The following is a 24807-nucleotide window of genomic DNA, read 5'->3' as shown; positions in this document are numbered from 1 at the left end:
CAGGGATGGTCAGCATGGATTTGTTAAAGGAAGGTCTTGCCTCACAAATTTGATTGAATTCTTTGAGGAAATGACAAGAAGGGTTGATGAAGGTAGTGCAGTGGATGTTGTGTACATGGATTTTAGCAAAGCATTGGACAAGGTCCCACATGGCAGATTGGTCAGGAAAGTAAAAGTCCATGGGATTCAGAGTAATGTGGCAAACTGGATAAAAGGTTGGCTTTGTAACAGGAAACAAAGGGTAATGGTCGATGGATGCCCTTGCGAATGGAAAGTTGTCTCAAGTGGTGTTCCACAGGGCTCGGTGTTGGGACCCTTGCTGTTTGTGTTATATATTAATGATTTGGACGTGTACGTGGGGGGCATGATTGGGAAATTTGCAGATGACACAAAGATTGGCCGAGTAGTGGATAGTGTAGAGGTTAACCATAATCTCCAAAACGATATAGATGGGTTGGTGGAGTGGGCGGTAAAGTGGCAGATGGATTTTAACATAGAGAAGTGTGAGGTCATACATTTAGGGAGGTCAAACAGTTACAGGAATTACACAATAAGTGGAATATACTAAGAGGGGTAGATGAAGTGAGAGATCTTGGTGTACAAGTACACAGGTCCCTGAAGGCAGCAGTTCAGGTAGACAAGGTTGTAAAGAAGGCATATGGAATGCTCTCCTGCATTGGCAGAGGTATAGAATATAAAAGTAAGTATATTATGTTGGAATTGTATAAAACACTGGTGAGGCCACAACTGGAGTATTGTGTGCAGTTCTGGTCACCACATTACAGGAAGGACGTAATAGCTCTGGAGAGAGTGCAGAGGAGGTTTACAAGAATGTTGCCAGGGTTAGAAAAGTGTAGCTATGAGGAGAGATTGGATAGGTTGGTGTTATTTTTCTTAGAACAAAGAAGGCTGAGAGGTGACTTGATTGAGGTGTACAAAATTATGAGGGGAATAGATAGTGGACAGGATAAAATTGTTTCCCTTGATGGAGAATTCTAGAACCAGGGGACATAGATTCAAGATAAGTGGCAGAAGGTGTAGTGGGGACATGAGGAAGAACTTTTTTACGCAGAGGGTAGTGAGTGTCTGGAATTCGCTGCCCAAGTTGGTGATAGAGGCAGAAACTCTAAACTCTTTTAAAAAGTACCTGGATCTGCACCCAAAGTGCTGTAAGCTGCAGGGCTATGGGCCGGGTGCAGGAAGGTGGGATTAGAAAGGGCACCTGGGTGTCCTTGGGCTGGTATGGACAAGATGGGCCGAATGGCCTCCTTCTGCGCTGTAACTTTTCTATGGTTCTATGGTTCTAAAATGTCCACAAGCCGCTCCACAGGGGCATTATCAAATTTCCACTGGAGTTTAGAAGCATGAGGGGTGACTTGATTGAAGTGTCCAAGATCCTGAACAGTAGACAAGGTGGATGTGGAAATGTTTCCTCTTGTGGGCGAGTCCAGAACTAAGGGGCATTGCATTAAAATTAGGGGTCGCCCATTTTGGACAAAAATGAGGGGAATTTTTTCCCTCAGAGGGTTGTGCGACTTTGGAACTTTCTGCCTCAGAAGGTGGTGGAGACGGGGTCATTGAATATTTTTTAAGGCGGAGGTAGATAGATTCTCGTTAGGCAAGGGAATCAAAGGCTATCGAGAGTAGATGTGAAGGTGGAAATCTAAACACAAACAGATCAGCCATGATCTTATTGAATAGCGGAGCAAGCTCGAGGGGCCGAATGGCCTACACCTGCTCCTATTTTGTATGTATGTATGTTCGTATGACAGCAAGCCACATAAGGAGGTATTAGTACTGATGATGTACCTTAAAGAGGTAGATTCTAAGGTGCACCTTAAAGGAGGAGAATGAGGTAAGTAGGTGGCGAGGTTTAGGGAGGGGAACTTGGAACTTAGGGCTGGGGCAGCTGAGGGCACGGCCACTATGGGAGGGAACAATTAAAATTGAGGATGCTGAAGAGGTCAAAACTGAGAAGCAGAGATAGCTGAGAGTTGTAGGGCTGGAGAAGGGTGGCAGAAATAGGAAGGGGCGAGGCCATGGAGGGATTTGAAACAAAGATGGGGCTGGAGGCCCATGTAGGTCGGTGAGCTTGGGGATGACGGGTGAACAGGATTTGGTGTGAGTTGGGATACGCCAGGCAGCAGAGTATTTGGCTCAGCTCATGTTTACGGTCAGCAGCATGTGTGTAAAAAGCAAGGAAGCAAATGGCACCGACAGGTGTCTTAGCATCCAATTCACTGGGCCCATTTTCAGCTTCAGGCCTAAGTCAAATCAACATGGTCAGGGACGAGTGCAAACACCACGCAAAAGGTCCAGTGCTGATAGCACCTAAACCTATACCGCAAAGCTGTTTCCATAGAAACAGGTGTCAGGGGAGGCGCAGGTCGATAGATCATTAAAATCTCATGAACAGGTACAGAAAATAATCAAACGGGCTATTGGAATGCTGGGCCTTTCTACCTGGAGGGTAGGCCTCAGGCTTTGGCTCTACAAGGCCCTGATTAGACAATGTCTGGAGTTACTGTGAGAGGTTCTGGGCCCCCACTTTAGCAGGGATTTATTGGCCCTGGAGGGAGTGCAGCGTAGATCTAACAATGCGATGCCTGGACTCCAAGGGTTAAATTATGAGGGGGATATTACACAAACAAGGCTTGTATTCCCTGGTGTTTAGGAAGTTAAGCGGCAATTTGATCGAAGTTTTCAAGACGTTAAGGGAATCCGATAGGTTGGATAGAGAGAAACTATTTGTGCTGGCTGTGGAGTCTAGGGATAAGGGGCATTGTCTAAAAACTAGACCAGTCAGGAGTGAGAATAGGAAACGCTCTTTGGTGGAAGTTTGAAACACTCTTCTGCAAATGGCGATTGACGCTAGATCAAATTGCTAATTTTAAAATGAGATTGATAGATTTTTGTTCTCCTAAAGTATTAAGGGATATGGGGCACAGGCAGGTACATGGGATTAGGCCACAGATCAGCCATGATCTCAGTGCACGACAGAACAGGCTCGAGGGGCTGAGTGGCCTCCTCCTGATCCTATGCTCTCAGCAATGGGAGGGGAAAGCAAATGTGTACATCTCCAATACCTGCAGGCTCTGTGACACATGGAACCACCCACCCCGATCATGTCCTCACGGTGGTACTCGGGTTTCAGGATGTCACTCTCCCAGCGTGTGCCAGCTCTGCGCTGGCTGTTGTAGGTGTTGTTTGGGCCAGGCTTGGGCAGGATACAGGAGCAAACTCCCACTCTTCTTCGTGGTCCCCTGTACATCCAGCAGAGAGGATAGATGGGGGCCTTCAGTTTAACGTCTCGTCTGAAAAAAGGCACCTCCGGCAGTGCAGCGCTCTCTCAGTGCTGCACTGGAGTGTCAGCTGGGGCTACGTGCTCGGACGTGTCTTCGAACCCACAATCTTTGTGCCCCAGATGCGGGAGTGATTCAGCGGAGCCAGAGCTGACACACCAGTGAGTCAAGAATAACTGGAAACATGAATTATTCAGAACAACAATTACAAAAGCCAAATAAACACTTGCCGATAAAGTTTAGTGTCATTTAAGCAACCTTCAACCTGAAGGCCCGGTCCCTATGACCAGTTATCTGGCTGTGCTGTGAGGCTGGTGTCTAACACTTCCACAGGCCACGAATTAGAGAGGAGGGTGTTACCGGGCTAGAGGTTTCCACTCCCCTTCTTTCAATATTAAAATGCCACCTCCTTCCTCTCTCTGCCGGGACCCTCCAAAAAAAAAAACACCCACCCCAGGCCCAGCTGGGAATTGGTGGTGTCGAATTTAAGGAGGAAATTGCTTTCCACCTCCTTTCACTATCTGGTCAGTCCCGCCTGAACCCAAAAATAAAATTAGGCACCAAGGGGTTGTGTCCGACATATAAAAATCCGTGCCAGTGGGAGCGAGATGGCAGATTCCAAATGGCTCACTTCCCTTGATCAGCCGGGACTCTAAGGGACGGCAGAGCAGGCCCGAGGGGCTGAATGGCCAACTCCAGTTCTTCATCTGACTGCGAGGGGCTAAATGAATGACCCCAGTTTTTTTTTATGTGCCTATAAAGGGCTGAATGGTCAACTCCTGTTCTAAATGTGCTTATGGGGGCACAGGGCTAGGGTAGCCATGGTGACGTTGTCCGGCTGGTCAGCCAGAGGCCTAGCCTAATGCTCCATGGGCACGAGTTCGAACCCCGCCACGACGGCTAAGAGGACTGAAATTCCATTCATTAGCAAATCTGGAATTAAAATTCTCACCTTGATGATCAGGGCAGTGAATCTGCCATCCTTACCCAGTCTGACCTACACTTTGACTCCAGACCCACAGCCAATGAGGTTGACCCTTCGTAACAGACTCGGTCGTATCTAACCACAACAGAAAAAGTCGTGGCGCGCTCACCACAAACCTTCTCCGGGGTAATTGGGGATGGCCAATAAATGGTGCCTTTGCCAGCACCACTCACATCCCAGGAACAAATAGATAAGAACGAAAGGCAGTTTTTTTTAATGCATCTATGAGGAGCTAAATAGCCTACTCCAGTTCCTCAAGTTCCTATGCACCCCTCCTCTTTGCAAAAAAAAACACTTAATTCCATTTGAGAGACAGCTGCTTTATTTGTCTTATAAGCGAGTTGGGTTCTGATGCCTGGTTTGTGATGTTGAGGGGATTTAACTACAGAATCCCCCCCTCACCCCGACAGACCTCGGTAACTGCATGTCCAGTTTAAAACAAATCCATGCCGTGTATCAGAAACAAACTTTACCTTTCAGATTGGAGTGCCTGTGGCTTTTTTTGTTATAAAATAATTTGCTTGCGCAGTGAACAGCACCAAGGATTTCCTAACAGTATTGAATCAATGTCCATCGAGGCTGCGGTATCCCTGGGGGTGGGTGGCCGCAGTGACTGCTAAAGCTCGCTGGTGCCACCATCAGGGGTGTGGCAGGACTGCAGCTTGTTTGCCATTCAAAAAAACTCAATGGTGGAAACTTGCATTTATTTCCACCAGGTTCATCGAAAGAGAATATTCTCGGAAGGCAGTGTACAGGGAAAAACATAAAAGTGAACGCTGAGAGGGAAGAATTTTAGGGGAAGGAAGCTAAAAGAGAAGGGATGGGACGTTAAACCAAGCTCCGTCCGGTCTCTCAGGTGGACGTGAAAGATCCCATTGTACGACTCCGGAGAAGAGCAGGGGGAATTGTCCCTGCTGTGGCCCTGGCAGATATTAATCCCTCAATCAATATCGTTCAGGTTATCAGGTCATCGCTTTGCTGTTTGTGGGAGCTGGCTGTGCGCAAATTGGCTGCTGCATTTCTTAAGATTCCCACTGTGACTACACTTCAAAGTTAGGCCATTGGCTGCGAGGCAATCTGGGATGTCCCGGGATGTCCTGGGATGTCCCGGGATGTCCTGGGTGGCTCTGAAAGGCGCAACATGTCAATGCAGATTCTTTCTTTCTATGGGATGTTCTAAATAGTTTTAAAGCTTGAAGATTAAACAATTCACTTTTATAAGGATGTCTTTTTGGATATGACCGATGCACTTTTAGTTTGTTTATGGATTGAAGGCCATGTTTAAACAATTGACGACTGGTGGATCCCATGTGATTAGCAATCTGCTCCAGGGGGAAGTGATCATCGGCGTTTCCCTGGCACTTCCTGATGATCCCAGCATTCCCTATTGTTCTCTGGAATTTTCCAGCATTTCCTGGTGCTCCCCACCAATCACCAGCGTTCCCCAGGATTCCCCAGTGATCTCTGGCATTTCCTGGTCATCCCTAGCATTCCCCGGAGTTCCACAGTGTTCTCCAGTGTTCCCCAGCGTTCCACGGTGACCTCTAGCATTCCCCAGCTTTTCCCAATAACCTCCAGCACTCCCTGGCATTTCCCCGCATTCCCTCACCTCCTCGGGGGATACTCAGCCTTTGCCAGTGATCCCAGGTGATCCACAGTGAGCGCCAGCATTCCCCAGCCTTCCCTGGTTATTCCCCACGATCATCATCGTTCCCCATCAATCACTGGCATTTCTTGCTCATCCCCAACATTCCCTGGAGTTCCACAATGTTCTCTGGTGATCCTCAATGTTGCCTGGAGCTTCACAAGGACCCCGGCATTCCCCAGTGATCCCCAGTTTTTTTATGGAGATCCTCAGTGTTGCCCAATCATTCCGGCATTCCCTAGCATTTCCCGGTGATGCCCAATGTTCCCTGGTGGTCCCTGGCATTCCCCAGTAATCCCTAGTGTTTTTCGGCGTGTACCCCTGTGATCCCCCCAGCATTCCCAGGTATTCATTGACGGTTCTCTGGGTGCAGCTGGAGGAGTATCGCGGAGAGCAGAAACAGAGGAAGATGCTGCAGAAGAAACAGGCCCAGCTCGGCAAAGAGAAGGACCAGCTACAGACTGAGCACAGCAGGGCCGTACTGGCTCGCAGCAAACTCGAGAGCTTGTGCCGGGAACTCCAGAGACACAACAAGACACTCAAGGTTAGTGGCACAGGGGGAGGGGTTCCAGGGTGAAAGGGGCCGTGCGCCAAAAGCAACTGTAAACAAATTAAATAGGGACTTTGTAAAACACACATACACACTCTCACATACACACACACACACACAGACACACACACACTCACACACACACACACACACACACAGACACACACACTCACACACACACACAGACACACACACACTCACACACACACACACAGACACACACACACTCACACTCTCACACACACATACACATACACATACACACACACATACACACACACACATACACTCACATCACACACACACACACACACACACACTCTCTCACACATACACACACATACACATACACTCACACACACATACACTCACACACACATACACTCACACACACATACACTCTCACACACACAGGCGTAAATCTCATCAGAGCAGTTGAGAAAGTGGTCCACACAAATGAGGTGTTGGATCGTACAGGTGAGGGAGTGGATCGTACAGGTGAGGGAGTGGATCGTACAGGTGAGGGAGTGGATCGTACAGGTGAGGGAGTGGATCGTACAGGTGAGGGAGTGGATCGTACAGGTGAGGGAGTGGATCGTACAGGTGAGGGAGTGGATCGTACAGGTGAGGGAGTGGATCGTACAGGTGAGGGAGTGGATCGTAAGAACATAAGGAATAGGAACAGGAGTAGACCATTCGGCCCCCCGAGCCTGCTCCGCCATTCAATAAGATCATGGCTGATCTTCTTGTGTTTTGATTTCCACATTCCCATCTAACCCCGATAACCTTTGATTCCCTCGCCTAACAAGAATCTATCTACCTCTGCCTTAAAAATATTCAGTGACCCCCCCTCCACCACCTTCTGAGGCAGAGAATTCCAAAGTCACACAACCCTCTGAGGGAAAAAAATTCTCCTCATCTCTGTCCTAAAAGGGTGACCCCTAATTTTAAAATAGTGCCCCCTAGTTCTGGACTTAACCACAAGAGGAAACATCCTTTCAACATCCACCTTGTCAAGGCCGTTCAGGATCTTGTATACTTCAATCAAATCACTCTTCTAAACTTCAGTCTATCCAATCTTTCCTCATAAGACAACCCACTCATTCCAGGTATCAATCTAGTAAACCTCCTTTGAACCACCTCCAATGCATTTACATCCTTCCTTAAATAAGGAAATCAAAACTGCACACAGTGTTCGAGATGTGGTCTCACCAATGCCCTCACCAATAACTGAAGCATAACATCCTCACTTTTATGTTCAATCCCTCTCGTAATAAAGGATAGCATTCCATTAGCCTTCTTAATTACTTGCTGTACCTCCATACTAACTTTTGTGACTCATGTACTAGATCCCTCTGCATCTCAGAATTATGCAGCCGTTCTCCATTTAAGTAATACTCTGCTTTTTTATTCTTCCTGTCAAAATGAACAACTTCACTTTTTCCCACATTAAACTCCATTTGCCAGATCTTTGCCCACTCACTCAGCCTATCTATATCCATCTGCAACCTCCTCATGTCCTCTTCACAACATACTTTCCTACCCATCTTTGTGTCATCTGCAAATTTAGCCATCATGTCTTCACTCCCCTCATCTAAGTCATTGATGTAAATGGTAAAAAGTTGAGACCCCAGTACAGACCCCTGTGGGATTCCACACATCACATTCTGCCAATCAGAAAAAGACCCATTTATGCATACTCTCTGCTTTCTGCCAGTCAGCCAATCTTCTATCCATGCTAATGTGTTACCACCTACACCTTGAGCTTTCATTTTCTGTAATAACCTTTGATGTAGCACCTTATCAAGTGCCTTCTGGAAATCCAAGTACAGTACATCTACAGGCTCCCCTTTATCCACAGTACATGTTACTCCTTCAAAATACTCCAATAAATTGGTTAAACATGATTTTCCTTTCACAAAACCATGCTGACTCTTCCCTATTGCCTTGAGCTCTTCTAAGTGCCCAGCTATAACCTCCTTAATGAACGATTTCTAATAACTTCCCCACAACAGGCATCAAGCTAACTGGCCTATAGTTTCCAGGACTGTCACTGACCTCATCTCCTCTGGAGATCTTCCTCCCACAGCTTCCAACTTGATAGTCGCCCAACCTCGGACGGCCCGCTTCTACCTCCTACCCAAAATCCACAAACAGAACTATCCTGGCAGACCGATCGTGTCAGCTTGTTCCTGCCCCACGGAACTCATTTCTCGTTATCTTGACTCCCTTCTCTCTCCCCTTGTCCAGTCCCTTCCCACCTACATCCGTGATTCCTCTGACACCTTACGTCACATCAACAATTTCCAGTTCCCTGGCCCCAACCGCTTCCTCTTCACCATGGATGTCCAATCCCTCTACACCTCCATCCCCCACCAGGATGGTCTGAGGGCCCTTAGCTTCTTCCTTGAACAGAGGCCCCAACAATCCCCATCCACCACTACTCTCCTCCGTCTGGCTGAACTTGTTCTCACACTGAACAATTTCTCCTTTAACTCCTCTCACTTCCTCCAAATAAAAGGTGTGGCTATGGGTACCCACATGGGCCCCAGCTATGCCTGTCTCTTTATGGGGTATGTGGAACATTCCTTGTTCCAGTCCTACTCCGGCCCCCTCCCACAACTCTTTCTCCGGTACATCGATGATTACTTCGGTGCTGCTTCATGCTCTCGTCGGGACCTGGAAAAATTTATTAATTTTGCTTCCAATCTCCACCCCTCCATCATTTTCACATGGTCCATCTCTGACACTTCTCTTCCCTTCCTTGACCTCTCTGTCTCAATTTCTGATGATAGACTGTCCACCAATATCCATTACAAGCCTACCGACTCCCACAGCTACCTCGACTACAGCTCCTCACACCCCGCTTCCTGTAAGGACTCCATCCCATTCTCTCAGTTCCTTCGCCTCCGTCGCATCTGTTCTGATGACGCTACCTTCAAAAACAGCTCCTCTGACATGTCCTCCTTCTTCCTTAACCGAGGTTTTCCACCCACGGTCGTTGACAGGGCCCTCAACCGTGTCCGGCCCATATCCCGTGCAGCCTCCCTCACACCTTCTCCTCCTTCCCAGAAACATGATAGGGTCCCCCTTGTCCTCACTTATCACCCCACCAGCCTCTGCATTCAAAGGATCATCCTCCGCCATTTCCGCCAACTCCAGCATGATGCCACCACCAAACACATCTTCCCTTCACCCCCCCTGACGGCATTCCGTAGGGATCGTTCCCTCCGGGACACCCTGGTCCACTCCTCCATCACCCCCTACTCCTCAACCCCCACCTATGGCACCTCCCCATGCCCACGCAGAAGATGCAACACCTGCCCCTTCACTTCCTCTCTCCTCACCATCCAAGGGCCCAAACACTCCTTTCAAGTGAAGCAGCATTTCACTTGCATTTCCCCTAACTTAGTCTACTGCATTCGTTGCTCCCAATGCAGTCTCCTCTACATTGGAGAGACCAAACGCAAACTGGGCGACCGCTTTGCAGAACACCTGCGGTCTGTCCGCAAGAAAGACCCAAACCTCCCTGTCGCTTGCCATTTTAACACTCCACCCTGTTCTCTTGCCCACATGTCTGTCCTTGGCTTGCTGCATTGTTCCAGTGAAGCCCAACGCAAACTGGAGGAACAGCACCTCATCTTCCGACTAGGCACTTTACAGCCTTCCGGGCTGAATATTGAATTCAACAACTTTAGATCTTGAACTCCCTCCCCCATCCCCACCCCGTTTCTCCCCCCTCCCCCTTCCTTTTTTTTCAATAATTTATATAGATTCTTCTTTTCCCACCTATTTCCATTATTTTTAAATCTAAAACTAAAACCTTGTTAGTCTTTCCACCCCACCCCCACTAGAGCTGTACCTTGAGTGTCCTGTCTTCCATTCTTAATTAGCACTTTTCTTAGACAAATATCACCACCTCTTTGATCCTTTTGTCTGTGCCATCTTTTGATTATCTGCTCCTATCACTGCTTGCTTATCTCCACAATCACCACACCCTCAACTTCTCTCTCCCCCCACCCCCCCACCTTAAACCAGCTTATATTTCACCTTTCTCCTAACTATGCTTCAGTTCTGCCGAAGGGTCGTGAAGACTCGAAACGTTAACTGATTTCTTCTCCACCGATGCTGCCAGACCTGCTGAGTTTTTCCAGGTAATTCTGTTTTTGTTTTGGATTTCCAGCATCCGCAGTAGCTTTTAGCTTTTTGTTTTGGCCTATAGTTTCCTGTTTTCTGTCTCCCTCCCTTCTTGAATATAGGGGTTATATTTGCTACTTTCCGATCTGATGGAACCTTTCCAGAATCTAGCGAATTTTGGAAAATTAACACCAGCTCCATCTCTACCTCATTAGCCACCTCTTTTAAGACCCTAGCAAGTAGTCCCAGAGACTTGCCAGCCTGCAACTCTATCAATTTGCACAGTACCATTTCCCAGTGATTTCAATTTCACCAAGTTCCTTTCTCCCGTTCACCTCCTGATTTGCAGCTATTACTGGAATGTTTTTTGTATCCTCTATAGTGAACACAGAAGCAAAATATTTGTTCATTTATTCTGCCATTTCCTTATTATCTACTATTAACTTCCCACTATCACTCTCTAGAGGACCAACACTCACTCTACCTACTCTTTTCCTTTTTAAATACCTGTAGAAACTCTTGCTATCTGTTTTTACATTTCTAGCTAGCTTCCTCTCATACTCTAATTTCTTTCTCCTGATTAACCTTTTCGTCATTCTTTGCCGTTCTTTATATTTTGATCAATCATCTGTCCTGCCACTCATCTCTGCGGAGTTGCATGCTTTTTCTTTAAGTTTGATGCTTTCCTTAACATCTCTAGTTAACCATGGATGGTGGGTCCTCCCCTCAGAATTTTTCTTTTGTACAGGTGAGAGAATGGATCATACAGGTGAGAGAATGGATCATACAGGTGAGGGAGTGGATCATACAAATGAGAGGGCCGATTATACAGGTGGGAGGGTGGATCGCACCGGTGGGAGGGTGGATCGCACCGGTGGGAGGGTGGATCGCACCGGTGGGAGGGTGGATCGCACCGGTGGGAGGGTGGATCGCACCGGTGGGAGGGTGGATCGCACCGGTGGGAGGGTGGATCGCACCGGTGGGAGGGTGGATCGCACCGGTGGGAGGGTGGATCGCACCGGTGGGAGGGTGGATCGCACCGGTGGGAGGGTGGATCGCACCGGTGGGAGGGTGGATCGCACCGGTGGGAGGGTGGATCGCACCGGTGGGAGGGTGGATCGCACCGGTGGGAGGGTGGATCGCACCGGTGGGAGGGTGGATCGCACCGGTGGGAGGGTGGATCGCACCGGTGGGAGGGTGGATCGCACCGGTGGGAGGGTGGATCGCACCGGTGGGAGGGTGGATCGCACCGGTGGGAGGGTGGATCGCACCGGTGGGAGGGTGGATCGCACCGGTGGGAGGGTGGATCGCACCGGTGGGAGGGTGGATCGCACCGGTGGGAGGGTGGATCGCACCGGTGGGAGGGTGGATCGCACCGGTGGGAGGGTGGATCGCACCGGTGGGAGGGTGGATCGCACCGGTGGGAGGGTGGATCGCACCGGTGGGAGGGTGGATCGCACCGGTGGGAGGGTGGATCGCACCGGTGGGAGGGTGGATCGCACCGGTGGGAGGGTGGATCGCACCGGTGGGAGGGTGGATCGCACCGGTGGGAGGGTGGATCGCACCGGTGGGAGGGTGGATCGCACCGGTGGGAGGGTGGATCGCACAGGAGAGGGTCGATCACTCAGGTGGTAGAGTGGATCATACACGGAGTGGGAAAATTGTAGACGCGTCTTCCTTCTCGTCGCTCCTTGCCTTTGAAGTCGACGTGACCTGTCTCTTGTTCCCGGAGCAGGAGGAGAGTCTGCAGCGAGCGAGGGTGGAGGAGGAGAAACGCAAAGAGGTGACCAAACATTTCCAGGACACCCTGCTGGACATCCAGTCTCAGATAGACCAGCACAGCCAGCGGAATATCAAACTGTGTGAGGAAAACACTGAGCTCGCCAACAAACTGAAAAGCATCATCGATCAGTATGATACACGGGAGGAGGTAAGACACACTGACAGGACAGCTGTCCCCAAGGTCAGCCAGCAACCACTTCCCAGCACCGACTTGATATATTCCTGGAGTTGCAAACCAGGGCCAAACAAATAAAAAGGTTTAAAGAAAATGAATAGAAACATTGTTTTAAATTCTCCTATGATTTTTCTCCTGGGCATTGCTGACTGCAGTGTCCAGGGGGTTAATCTTTAATTCCTGGAGTCTGAAGGGCAATCCTGAAGTTACAGCGGAGATCAGGAATACCTGTGGAATTTCTCCCACACGGCACAAATGCATGGGGGGGGTTTACATTTTTTTTTACTCCTTCATGACAAGGCCCTGTACTTATTGTCCATCCCTAATTGCCCTTAGAGAAGGTTTACTATGACTGGTGCCCTGACTCCGTTGACAGTCAGAGGAAGGTGCTCGACATTCACACGCTGGTAACGCCCGGCAGGATTTCATCGGCAAACCTTGCCAGCTGTCAGCCGGATCCCCACCGCTAGGAGTTCCAATTAAGTCCGATCAAAGGCTCAGGGGATGGCGGGAACCCAGGGTTGGCTTGTAAAATGGCTGCCGAGCTGGTCACAGCCTATCCAGGAGGCAGGTATTCACCATTTTGTGTGAGTGTGTGTCTAATCCTCTCTGCAGCACTTTGAGAAGGTCTTCAAACACAAGGACCTGCAGCAACAGCTGATGGATGCGAAACTTGGACAAGCACAGGAGCTGATGAAAGAAGCTGTGGAACGCCACCAGCGAGAGAAGGAATATGTAAGTATTGGCCAATGATTGGCTCACGCACACAGTGTACCTATTGGTCCACCCTGTGGTGGGTAACTGTTAGGCAACCATGGGCTCATAAGAGACATAGAAACAGGAATGGAACATTCAGCCTTTCCCATCCCCTTTCTATGAATTGCTGACCTGAGCTGTGCACCGGAGCCAGCAATACAGCCCCTCTTTCAATCTGCACCTGTAACCCAGTCCACCAGGATATTGGGCAGTTCCACTGACCCATGTGCTTCATTGAAACAAACATCCTCGTCAATGTCATCTCACAATCTGCGACGGGGTGCAATGGAGGCGGGCGGAAGGACAGGAGGCAAAAGAAACCATAATATAAAAGCAATGTGCTGCGGACGCTGGAAATCTGAAACAAAAACAGAAAATGCTGGAAAAAAAAAACTCAGCAGGTCTAGCAGCGCCTGCGGAGAGAGGAACAGAGTTAACGTTTCGAGTCTGTAGGATCACAAGGACTCGAAACGTTAACTCTGTTTCTCTCTCCACAGACGCTGCCGGACCTGCTCAGTTTTTTCCCAGCGTTTTCTGTCTTTGTGGCGAAAGAAGCATGTCTGGTCATTATGCTTCAGCCATCGTGGGGTCTGAGTGGTGCAGGCTTGGTGCACATTAAATAGGCTCTTGATTGGTAAGGGGATCAAAGGTTACGGGGAGAAGGCAGGAGAATGGAGTTGAGAAACTTATCAGCCATGATTGAATGGCGGAGCAGATTCGATGGGCCGATTGGCCTAATTTCTGCTCCTATGTCTTATGGTCTAAATATGGGTTCTTGAGGAGTGCAAAAAAACTTAATTGAAATGCAGTCTTATCTTTTGACGCTCGTACCAAAATGTTTGCAATCGCTCGATCTTTCTCCCCCTCTCTCTTCGAACAGCTACTGAATCAAGCGTCTGAGTGGAAGCTGCAAACCAACATCATGAAGGAACAAGAAACCCTGCTCAAAGCCCAGGTGAATGGTGCACGGCCGCTGAATGAGGTTTAGGCTCCTTATATCTGCATGCTAGGGGAAATTTTACTGCTGGGAAACCGTACTAATGCACACAGCGTTAACAGACACTGGGATCCTTTAATCAGCTTAATATTATTATGAAGTAACCACTGTTGTTTTGTAGGGAGACACAGTAGACTATTTGCATGCAGCAGGGCCCTCCCCCCCCCACCCCCCCCACCCCCCCACCCCCCAACAAACAGCAATGAGGTGAATGGTACAGAAATCTGCTTGACTGATGTGGGTTGAGAGATAACTATCAGCCAGGACAGCAGGGAGAACACTTCAGCAAATAATGCCATGGGATCTCAGTCAAACAGGCAGAAAGGGATCTCCATTTTAACACTGCGTCTGAAAAATGGTGCCTTCAACAATGTAGCACTCCCTCAGTACTGCACTGGGAGTTGTCAGCTCAAGTGCCCGGAGTGGGACTCGAACCCATAACTTTCAAACATTGAGGCAAGCTCACTACCACTGAGGCACACTGCAACTCTCTCCATAGGGTACACTTTCCTTTATTTTGCCTTGTCACTATTGTTGGTCATTCTTTTGTGTCACCTTTTACCATTGTGAGTTATCCCATTCAATTTTGCTATGTCAACTGTCACAATGTAGTTACAGGCTATTTCCACTATGTGGCTCAAGGGAGCAGGTTTTTAAAATCCATGTCACAATTCTATTAACATGTCTTATACAAGAAAATTATATTCATCCACTGATTGTGATCAACATATCAGAGAGTTTACCGCAACACTTTACTACAATATTCTGGACATATGAAATACATAAATATTTTTTTAAAATAGAACTTGCATTTCTATAGCGTTTTTCACAACCTCAAGCTGAACCAAATTATTTTACAGGCAATTCTGTACGTTTTTGAAGTGTAGTAACTGCTGCAATGTTGAAAGTACAGTAGCAAGGCCCCTCAACAACCAATAATCTGTTTTAGTGATGTTCAGGAGGGATAATTATCGGCCAGGACATGGGGAAGAGCTCCCCTGTTTTTCTGCAAAATAGGTCGGTGGGATCTTTAATTGGAAGGCAGATGTTGTTTAACATCTCATCTGAAAGACACTGTCTCAAACAGATCAGTATTCCCTCAGTGCTGCACTAGGAGTAGCAGCCTGGTGTGCAAATGTGTTTGTCACTAACATCTCACAGGTTCAGCCTGAAATGTAGAAAGCCCCATATTGTTATTTAACTTATCAAGCTTTCATCAGCCTGCATGGCTTAGCCAATTTATTCAGTCTCTCAGGGAAAGTGCCCAAACCTTCCTGAGCGATTAAGTCTCTCCAGAATATGGGAAAATGGTGGTGTAACTCTTTCTGAGTCAAACAATTAAACTAAATTAACAAAATGAGGGATAAAATAAACACAGCCCCTAAGTCAGGTCAGCTGTAAAACCAAGGACAAAGTTTAAAGGAAACTTACAAACATCAAATCAAAATGTGATTAAAGAGGGTCGATAAAACACCCCAGTCCCCGCGGTGCCCACCGGGCAGGGGAGGCCTCGAGGGTGCCGGCCGACACCGCGTGCTCCCTCTCCAGGGACACCCGGCAGCGAACGTAGCCGCGGAAGAGGGCCAAACAGTCGGGCGAGACGACCCCCTCGACCGCCCGCTGCCTGGACCTGTTAATGGCCAACTTGGCCAGGCCCAGGAGCAGGTTCACGAGGAGGTCCTCCTCCCTCCCGGCCCCCCCCTCCGCACCGGGTGTCCGTAGATCAGGAGCGTGGGACTGAAGTGCAAACCAAACAGTAATAAAAGGTTTTTTAAGTAACTGAAAAGGGAGTGCAGCCTATCACACCCTATGTAAACGTGGTCCACGGACTCCACAAGACCACAAAAAGGGCAGGTATCCTGGGAGTCCGTGAATCTACACATTCTGCGAGTATAGGGGACTGCTGCGTGCAACACCCTCCACCCCAGGTCCCCAATGGAAAGCGGGAGGACACCACCATAGAGGGCCTCCCAACGGGGACCTCCGCTGGAAATGGTGGTGTAGTGGGGCACTGTCGCTTAACTAGCAATCCAGGCTAATGCTCTGGGGACATGGGTTTGAATCCCACCATGGCAGCTGGTGGTACTTATTCAATTAGCACAAGTGTAAGATGAAGCTCGTCTCAGTAATGGTGACCCTGACAACTATCGATTGTTGTAAAAACCCATTTGGTTCACTAATGCCCTTCAGGGAAGGAAATCTGCCGTCCTTACCTGGTCTGGCCTACATGTGACTCCAGGCCCACAGTAACGTGGTTGACTCTGGAATGGTCGAGCAAGCCACTCAGTTTTAAGGGTGCTGGCCTTGAAAAAAATTTTTTTTAAAACTTCCCCCTAGCCTCTATGTTAATCAAATATAATGAACGTGATCACGTTCGTACTGTTGAAAGACAACGTGAAAGGATTAAACTTTGACAGAGAACCAGGGGACACAATTAAGAAATGTCAAGCAGGATTTGAGATTAGAGGCTCAGTCATCACAGCACAGAAGGAGACCATTTGGCCCATCGAGTCCATGCCAGCTCTCTGAATAGGAATCCAGCCTGTCCTTGGAGCCCTGCAAGTTTATTTCCTTCGCGCGCCCGTCTAATTTCCTTTTGAAATCGTTCATCATCTCCTCTTCCACCACCCTCGTGGGCAGCGAGTTCCAGCTCATTGCCACGCGCTGTGTTAAAAAGTTTGGCCTCACGGGTCAGTAAAAGTGTTTTGCCCCCAGACATCATAGAACAGACTCCCAGCAACCCTCGTTCCCAGCACAGCCTATAAAATTCAGAGCTGGATCAATCGCTCATGGCTTTAGGAGGTCAAGTTCTGGGTCAAACGCGTTGATTGTTGGAAAGGTGAATGTGGAGTTATATGAGATCAGCTGGAGAGCTCTCCAATTCTTCTTCTTATAAGGCCACAGGGTCTTCTACATCAACCTGAACAAATCCTCAGTTTGACGTCTCATCCACTGACAATGCAGCACTCCCTCGGTGCTGATTTCAAGGGTCAGCCTAGAATATGGGGAGCGGTGGGGACTTGACTCAGGAGTGAGGGTGCTTTAATCATTGAACCAATAGATGCTTTCAATAGGAACTCCCTCTCCAGGGCTGATGTGTGTCTGCTGATCTCTCTCCAGCTCAAACTCTACTCTGAGAAGTTCGAGGAATTCCAGGAGACGCTGACAAAAAGCAATGAAATGTTCAGCAGCTTCAAACAGGACATGGAAAAGGTCAGACACTGGAAACCAGTCGAGCGATTTACAGGGCGATGACATTGTGAGAGTGAAGGGGGAGCCGCGGTGTGTGCATGTAGACTTTGGAGTAACATCACTTGCCTTGATGTGGGAGGGGAGGGGGATCATTTTGTGAGGCTTCCGGGTGTGAGGTCTCTCTCCGGCAGTGAACGCGGGCCTGGGCACAGAGTGTCAGACTGGTGCAGCCTTGCGTCCACCACCTCGCTCACTTGCCAGTGGCTGCACCCAAATTCTTCCTGGAGCCCTGTCGGACAGGTTAAACCCTTGGGATAATTGTGAATGTTGTTCGTACAGAGAAAGAAGTAAGTTGTGTTTCTGCGGCGCATTTCACAATCTCAGGACCGAGACCAATGAAGTTTTTTTTTGAAGTGTAGTCACTGTTGCAACGTGGGATTCACAGCGGCCAGGTTGTGCACAGCAAGATCCCACATACAGCAATGTGATAATGAGCAGATGATCTATGTTCTTGACGTTGATTGAGGGGTGAATATTGGGCAGGACACTGGGGGGAGAACCCCTCAGCTTTTTCTTTGAAATAGGGCCATGGGATCTTTTACATCATCTGAGAGGGCAGACGGGGCTTCAGTTTAATGTCTCATCAAAATAACCCCCTCGGTACTGCGCTGGGAGCATCAGCCTAGGTTATTAGTTCAAATACCTGGAGTGGAACTGAAACCCATAACCTAGTAACTCCGAGGTGAGGGTGCTACCCACTGAACCATGGCTAACTGTCCTTAATTGCCACCAGTTTGACCACGGTGGTAAATTTATTCCCCAGCATCATCATCCACTACGTATTTTGTTGGAGGTTGGGGGTGGTGCAGTTTATGTTGACTTTTGCTTAATGGCTTAGAAAATGTAGCATCGCCCCCGAGATTCGAAGCAGAAACGTTGTTGTCCACTGTGGTGATGTGTTGAAGTACCAGATAAAATGGAGGAGGAGAAAGCAGTCGGGAGGAACTCTTCTCATTCCGGAATGAATAGACATGAAAGAAGGATTGGAGCAGACTGGCTGCAGTGTTATTTGGACCCATTTCCAAAGAGAGAATGTATTAAAAAAAAAGACAGATTTATAATTATATAGTACTTTTCACGGCCTCCTGACTTGGCAAAGCATTTTGCACACAATGAAGTGCTTTCTGAAGACCAGTCATTGCTGTAATGTAGTAGTCGAGGGATATGGGAACCTGTTGAATTGGTAGGTCTGATCTATCGAAAGGGAGTGCATTTGCTCAACTAAATGGCCAATTGGTTCTTCTGAAAGGTTAGAACTTGCATCTATACAACACGCTTCACAGCTTCAGGAAATCCTAAAGTGATTCACAATCGATGAATTACTTCTGCAAGGTATCAGCCATGGGAAAAATGACCGGTTAGTCAATATTGGAGTTGGTTGAAGGATAAAATCAGCGATGGCAACTGCCCTGTTCTCTAAGTAGCACCACGGAATCATTTACACCCACCTAAAGGTGCTTGGATTAACATGTAGTAAAGTGTCAGCCTAGTTTATGTGCTCAGAGCACAGAAGCGGGAACTTTAAACCCACAGTCTATCTGGTTCAGGGGAGTGAGACTGCTGTTGTGGGCTGACACTTGCTTCTCGGGCTGTAACACCCCTATTCTATTGCCCCTTTTAGATGACAAAGAGGATGAAGAAGCTGGAGAAGGAGACTATAATGTGGAAGACCAAGTGGGAATCCTGCAACAAAGCTCTCCTGGACATGATCGATGAGGTGAGGATTTATACAGCCATTGAAAGTTGGCACCTATTTCTCAGGAGTCGCAGCTTCCAGCTTGGAAAGCCTTGGCCTCATTGATGAAGCGGCCAATTCCATCATTTCCAAGGCAACTGGAACCACATTGCCATCATCTCCCCTTCGGCTGATGGGGCGGGTGCAAGGTGAGGGCGGATTTCCAGGCCAGGGTTACAGTGGGAAAGGCTTGGAGGTGGCCGGAACTGCTCCAGAACCCGGCAACCCCTATCCTGCAAAGTTCCAGGGCTGGAATTTTCTCTTGAACATACTAGCACAGGTGTGTCCGCCCTATGGACCTTGAGGCACACGTAGCCCACAATCCCAGAGATCCCCCAGGCCAGGGGGCGTAGTACTGAATGCTGAGAGGTGTAGGGGAAGTGAGGGGACCTTGGAGTTAATGTCCACACATCCCTGAAGGTAGCAGGACCAGTCAATAAGGTGGTTAAGAAGGCATATGGAATCCTTTTCTTTATTAGCCAAGACATAGAATATAAGAGCAGGGAAGTTATGTTCTGAAGAAGAGTCATACGGACTCGAAACGTTAACTCTGTTTCTCTCTCCACGGATGCTGTCAGACCGGCTGAGCTTTTCCAGCATTTTCTGTTTTTATTTCAGCTTTCCAGTAGTTTGCTTTTATTTTTGAGGTTATGCTGGAGTTGTATAAATCGTTAGTTAGGCCACAACTTGAATACTGTGTGCAGTTCTGGTCACCTCATTACAGGAAGGATGTCATCGCACTAGAGAGGGTACAGAGGAGATTTACGGGGGGTGTTTACAGGACTGGAAAATTGCAGCTATGAGGCAAGATTGGATAGGCTGGGGTTGTTCTCCTTGGAACAGAGGAGGCAATGACTCGATTACTTGATTTTTTTAAGTGATGTTGAGGGATATTCACCGGGACACTGAGGATGACTCAGACAAAAACAGAAAATGCTGGAAAAACTCAGCAGCTCTGGCAGCATCTGTGGAGAGAGGAAGAGAGTTAGCGTTTCGAGTCCGTAAGACTCTTCTTCAGAGCTGAAGAGAGGTAGAAATGTGATGGGTTTTATACTGTTGAAGAGAGGGGAGTGGAGCAGTTGGAGCAAAATAGAAAGTAAGGGACAGGTGGGAGCTCAGGAGACATTTGACAAAGATGTCACGGACACAAGACAAAGGGAATGGTAACGATAGTGTTAAAGACTAAGGCGGGTGCTAATAGTGGCATAAAGGTCAGATAGCAAAATGTGTTAGTAACAGGACAAGGGTCAGCATCCTCTGACAGCAAAGCAAAAGAATAAGTCACAGACTGGCCCTGTAGATGACACCGTAGGGTGGGTGAGGATGACTCCCCCTGCTCTTCAAGATAGTGCCATGGGATTTATGTCCACCTGAGAGGGCAGATGGGACCTAGGTTTAATGTCTCATCTGAAAGACAGCACCTCCAATAGTGCAGCACTCCCTCAGTACTGCACTGGAATGTCGGTCGCAATTATGCACACAAGTCTCTGGAGTGGGACTTGAACCCACCAGCTTGTGACTCGGAGGTGAGAGTGCCACCCACTGAGCCACAGCTGACAGCAGACCTGCAGGGCAGCTGCTGGCGATGAGTGGGAGGATATGATGTCTAACAAGGCAGTACATTCAACGCAAAGTCTAAATGTGTATTTGAATAGGAAGCTGATGAAACTGAAAAGCTGATGAAGGAAATGATTAAGGTATCACTTTATCTTTGAAGCTGAGGTGTGGCCAGGTTATGTATGCAGTGATTGATAGCTCTGAGCAGTAGGTGTTACAGAGCTGATGGTATAACTGAGGTCTGCTGCCTCCATACCATACTTAGCTCAAACTGGGCTCGAACCAGGTAACTGCAGTACAAGGTGAGAATGCTTCTTTTTATTAAGCTTATTAAGAGATCGGGAATGCATTGCCTGAAAAGGTCATGGAAGCTGATTCAATATAACTTTCAAAAGGAAATTGGAGAAATACTTGAAAGGTAACAACTTGAGGAGCTCTGGGAAAAAGGAAGGGTTTTGGACTAACAGGATTGTTCTTTCAAAGAGATAGCACAGGCACAAGGGGCTGAATGGCCTCCTTCTGTGCTGTATGGTTCTATAATTCTTACCATGATGTCCTCTGTTACAGAGAGAAGTACGATCCAAGGAATACGAGTGCTTCCAACTGAAGATCCAGAGGTTGGAAAACCTTTGTAGAGCACTTCAGGAGGAAAGGACTGAGCTATACAAGAGGATAATGAATGTGCGCGTCAAGGCAGATGAACCAGAGTCCCAGGCAGGTGAAGGAGAGAGTGTTGAAGAAGAGCAGGAGCAGGGGAAAGGTGCAGAGACATCAGTGGGTTCCACTTTGGGGGAGAACCGTCTGCAGGACCTGGCCATGGTGTTCAAAGTGGTACATTGCGGAGAAGAAGCCGTTCACGAGGATGGCACAAGGGATGACGATGCTTCTCCAGAGTCCGAGCCAGAAAGCACACTGTCCATCGCGGAGACTCTAAGGTCCCTATTACAAGATAACCAGACAGGCACTGCCGCAGAACCACCCACTCCAGTTCCTGCTCCAGCTCCAGCTCCTGTTCCAGTACCGGATACCACTCCTCCTCAAGCTACAACTCCACCTACAATTCCAGCTTGTGTTCCAGACACTGCTCAGGAAACAGGAGGTTCCAAAGAGGAACCGGGCCTTGGCCAGGGGGAAGTTGCAGACAGGATAGAAGAAACGGACATGGATGCAGTTGACTGATTGACAGTGTCTAACTAACTACACTTCTCAATCAGTTTTTAAAACTCATCATTAAGGGATTGATTTGTTTTCCAATATTGGGTGCAATGAAATGAAAATATATCCTTATTCCTGGTTATTTTTTTCTTCATAGAGCAATAGAGTCAGACTAACCCGTATGAAAAAAAACTTTATTATCTCCAGTGCATTCTAGACATGAACACAAACATTTAGATAGAATACATCTCAGTGATGAGGAAGGAAGACCTTGCACATCTGTGATACACTCAGCACAGAATAATATACTCCGAACTCACTGTGACACACTCAGACTCTCAGACACACACAGACCCTCAGACACATACAGACTCACTGCGATACACAGACTCAGAGATAGACTCACTGAGATACACTCAGACCCACTGAGATACACTCAGGCATCACTGTAACACAGAACTCTGTGATACACTCAGACCCACTGAGATACACTCAGACCTCACTGTAACACACAACACACTGTGACACACTCAGACTGACTGTGATACACTCAGACCTCACTGTAACACAGAACTCTGAGATACACTCAGACCCACTGAGATACACTCAGACCTCACTGTAACACAGAACTCTGTGATACACTGAGACCCACTGAGATACACTAGGGCCTCACTGTAACACAGAACACACTGTGACACACTCAGACTGACGGTGACACACTCAGACCTGTTATACACTCAGAACTTGCTGTGACACACTCAGCACTCACTGTGATACACTCATAAGTCATAGTTGTGAAAGTTCTTCACACTGAGTGGAAGAATGCTAGTTTTCTAATTTTCCCCTTCCATTCTGGATGCCAAGGTCAATGGCCCAAAGGCATCATTGTGGCTTGCTAGAGGAAGGGGAAGATGGGTTGATGCAGAGCCTGTGTGTAACTATCCCACTCTAGTCTCAGCCATGAACAGCTACACCCTGCTTCAGACCAGGTCGCACACATATCCATGCTTTTCACTGCAGGACAGAGACAGTCCCATGAAGGAGGGAACTGTACCCAGCCAATGTATTTATCACTTTGTTAATTAGACTGATGGTCAGCGCCTGTAACATTGCTTGAGTTTTCCCTGTCAGATGCTGATTACCCATTTCCAGCATTTCTTGTATTTACGTTCTACATCTCTCTTTATTTCTCTCTCTCTCTCTCTTCCTCCAGTCAAATGTAGGAATGTTCTCATTTGTTGTAAAAGAAATAGCAATCCCAGAAGCAGCTAAGCAATAGTCAGAAAAGCAAAACGCTGCAAAAATCTGAAATCAAAACAGAAAGTGCAGGAAACGCTGGTTGATGGCTGGATGAAATTAAGAGATTTAACTTGATTATGAACTTTTAAATCCCTAACTTTTCTGCTTCTGACAAAAGGCCACCAACCTGCGATGTTAACAGGTTCTAACGATTTTAACTTTGTGTAAGTAGATGGGTTTTGAATGAGTTAAAATTGCACCCATTAACTGTCTCTGTCCGCAAAGCATTTCCATCGTTTTCCCGTTTCTATTTAAGAAATAGTCACTGCCAATGAATGTGAAGGTTCTCTGGCTATTCTTCCTGTCTGTCTGTACATTAACAAAGGAACAGTTCATTTATCAATCCCCGGATCCTGTTCTGACATTGTGTTACTCATGAAGCCCTATATCCTTACTCCAATCCCCTATGCTTTCTCCATGTAGTTTAATACCTTTCCTATCTGAGAAGGACAGCAGCATAATGGTAATGTCACTGGACTTGTAATATAGTGGCCCAGATTAATGCTCTGGAGACATGTGTTCAAATCCTACCACAGCAACTAGGACAAATTCAATTAATTAAATAAACCTAGCTTTAAAAGACAAGTATAATCAATTAATAGTAATTGATTGTCAAAAAACTTGTCTGGTTCACTAGCCCCCTTCTGGGAAAGGAATCTGCCATCTTTACCTGGCCTGGCCTACATGTGACTCCAGACCCACAATAATATGTTTGACTCTTAACTGCTGTCTGAAATGGCCTAGCAAGCCACTCAGGTGTACCAGACCACTAGAGGCAGAAAGCACTGTGGGTGTACCTGTGCCACATGGACTGCAGAGATTCAGGAAGGCAACTCACCAGCACCTTCTCAAGGGTGACTTGGCATGGCTCATGCCCCAGTAAGGGGTAAAAAAAAGAGGCTTCTATCCCCCTTGCTGAAGCATCTCAATTGATTCTGCTTGTTAGTACAGAACTTGAATCTTGCTGAGAAGAGAGACATGTTGCTGAAGTTTATCGTCTTGTACTCATCAGGACAAAATGCAAGAATACCAAATTTTCACCTAGTACATTCCACATTCTCAAAATGCCTTGTACAAAGTATTTTTTTCCCCCTAAATTCAAGATCAGTTTGATTCCTGGCTTATTCATTCTTTTACCTCCTCCGTCAAAGAGCACTTAGAACTTCCCCACCCTCACTGAGCCATTAGGCAGGGTTCTCCTGCGGGCCTGGGGATTGGCCGGGAACGAGAGTGGCGCAGCGATATTCCCGGGGACGGCCTCCGATTGGCCACCTCCGAGCTCGCTGTCCCGGTAAGGGTGGTCTCACCGTCAGTCGCCCAACGCTGCGGGGTCCAATCAGAGTAAGAACAGCTTCAGCAGCCCGACCCGGGGTGGGGTGGGTGCTGCTGAGGCGGGTGGGTGACATCGAAATGGGGTCACCCTTGAAAGGGGCTTAAAATTAAATATAGCGCTCAGAGTGGGGTGGAAGCCAGTCAGGCC

General features: G+C 47.8%; 1 protein-coding gene and 1 long non-coding RNA gene across 3 annotated transcripts in view; one reads left to right on the top strand and one right to left on the bottom strand.

Annotated features, from left to right (window-relative positions):
• The window catches only part of txlnba (taxilin beta a), a 40433-nt gene extending 18273 nt beyond the window's left edge, over window positions 1-22160 (top strand). For both annotated transcript variants that reach the window (XM_078557475.1, XM_078557476.1), the window contains exons 4-10: window positions 6306-6476; window positions 12355-12549; window positions 13192-13311; window positions 14213-14287; window positions 17450-17542; window positions 19203-19298; window positions 21441-22160. In XM_078557475.1, the coding sequence (XP_078413601.1) occupies window positions 6306-6476; window positions 12355-12549; window positions 13192-13311; window positions 14213-14287; window positions 17450-17542; window positions 19203-19298; window positions 21441-22052 (1362 nt within the window). In that variant the 3' untranslated portion in view covers window positions 22053-22160. The remainder of the gene's footprint in view (window positions 1-6305; window positions 6477-12354; window positions 12550-13191; window positions 13312-14212; window positions 14288-17449; window positions 17543-19202; window positions 19299-21440) is intronic.
• A 41-nt stretch (window positions 22161-22201) lies between these two features.
• Window positions 22202-23339, bottom strand: LOC144689952 (uncharacterized). The gene is made up of 2 exons (XR_013578739.1): window positions 22755-23339; window positions 22202-22696 (listed from the first exon to the last, which is right to left on the bottom strand). It is a non-coding gene; the product is annotated as an uncharacterized LOC144689952 (long non-coding RNA).
• Between the last annotated feature and the right edge of the window lie 1468 nt (window positions 23340-24807).

This window comes from Cetorhinus maximus, chromosome 14 (genome assembly GCF_964194155.1).
Source record: "Cetorhinus maximus chromosome 14, sCetMax3.hap1.1, whole genome shotgun sequence".
NCBI lineage: Eukaryota > Metazoa > Chordata > Chondrichthyes > Lamniformes > Cetorhinidae > Cetorhinus > Cetorhinus maximus.
The sequence above is the reverse complement of the archived record's forward strand: the minus strand, read 5'-3'. Positions and strand labels throughout refer to the sequence as shown.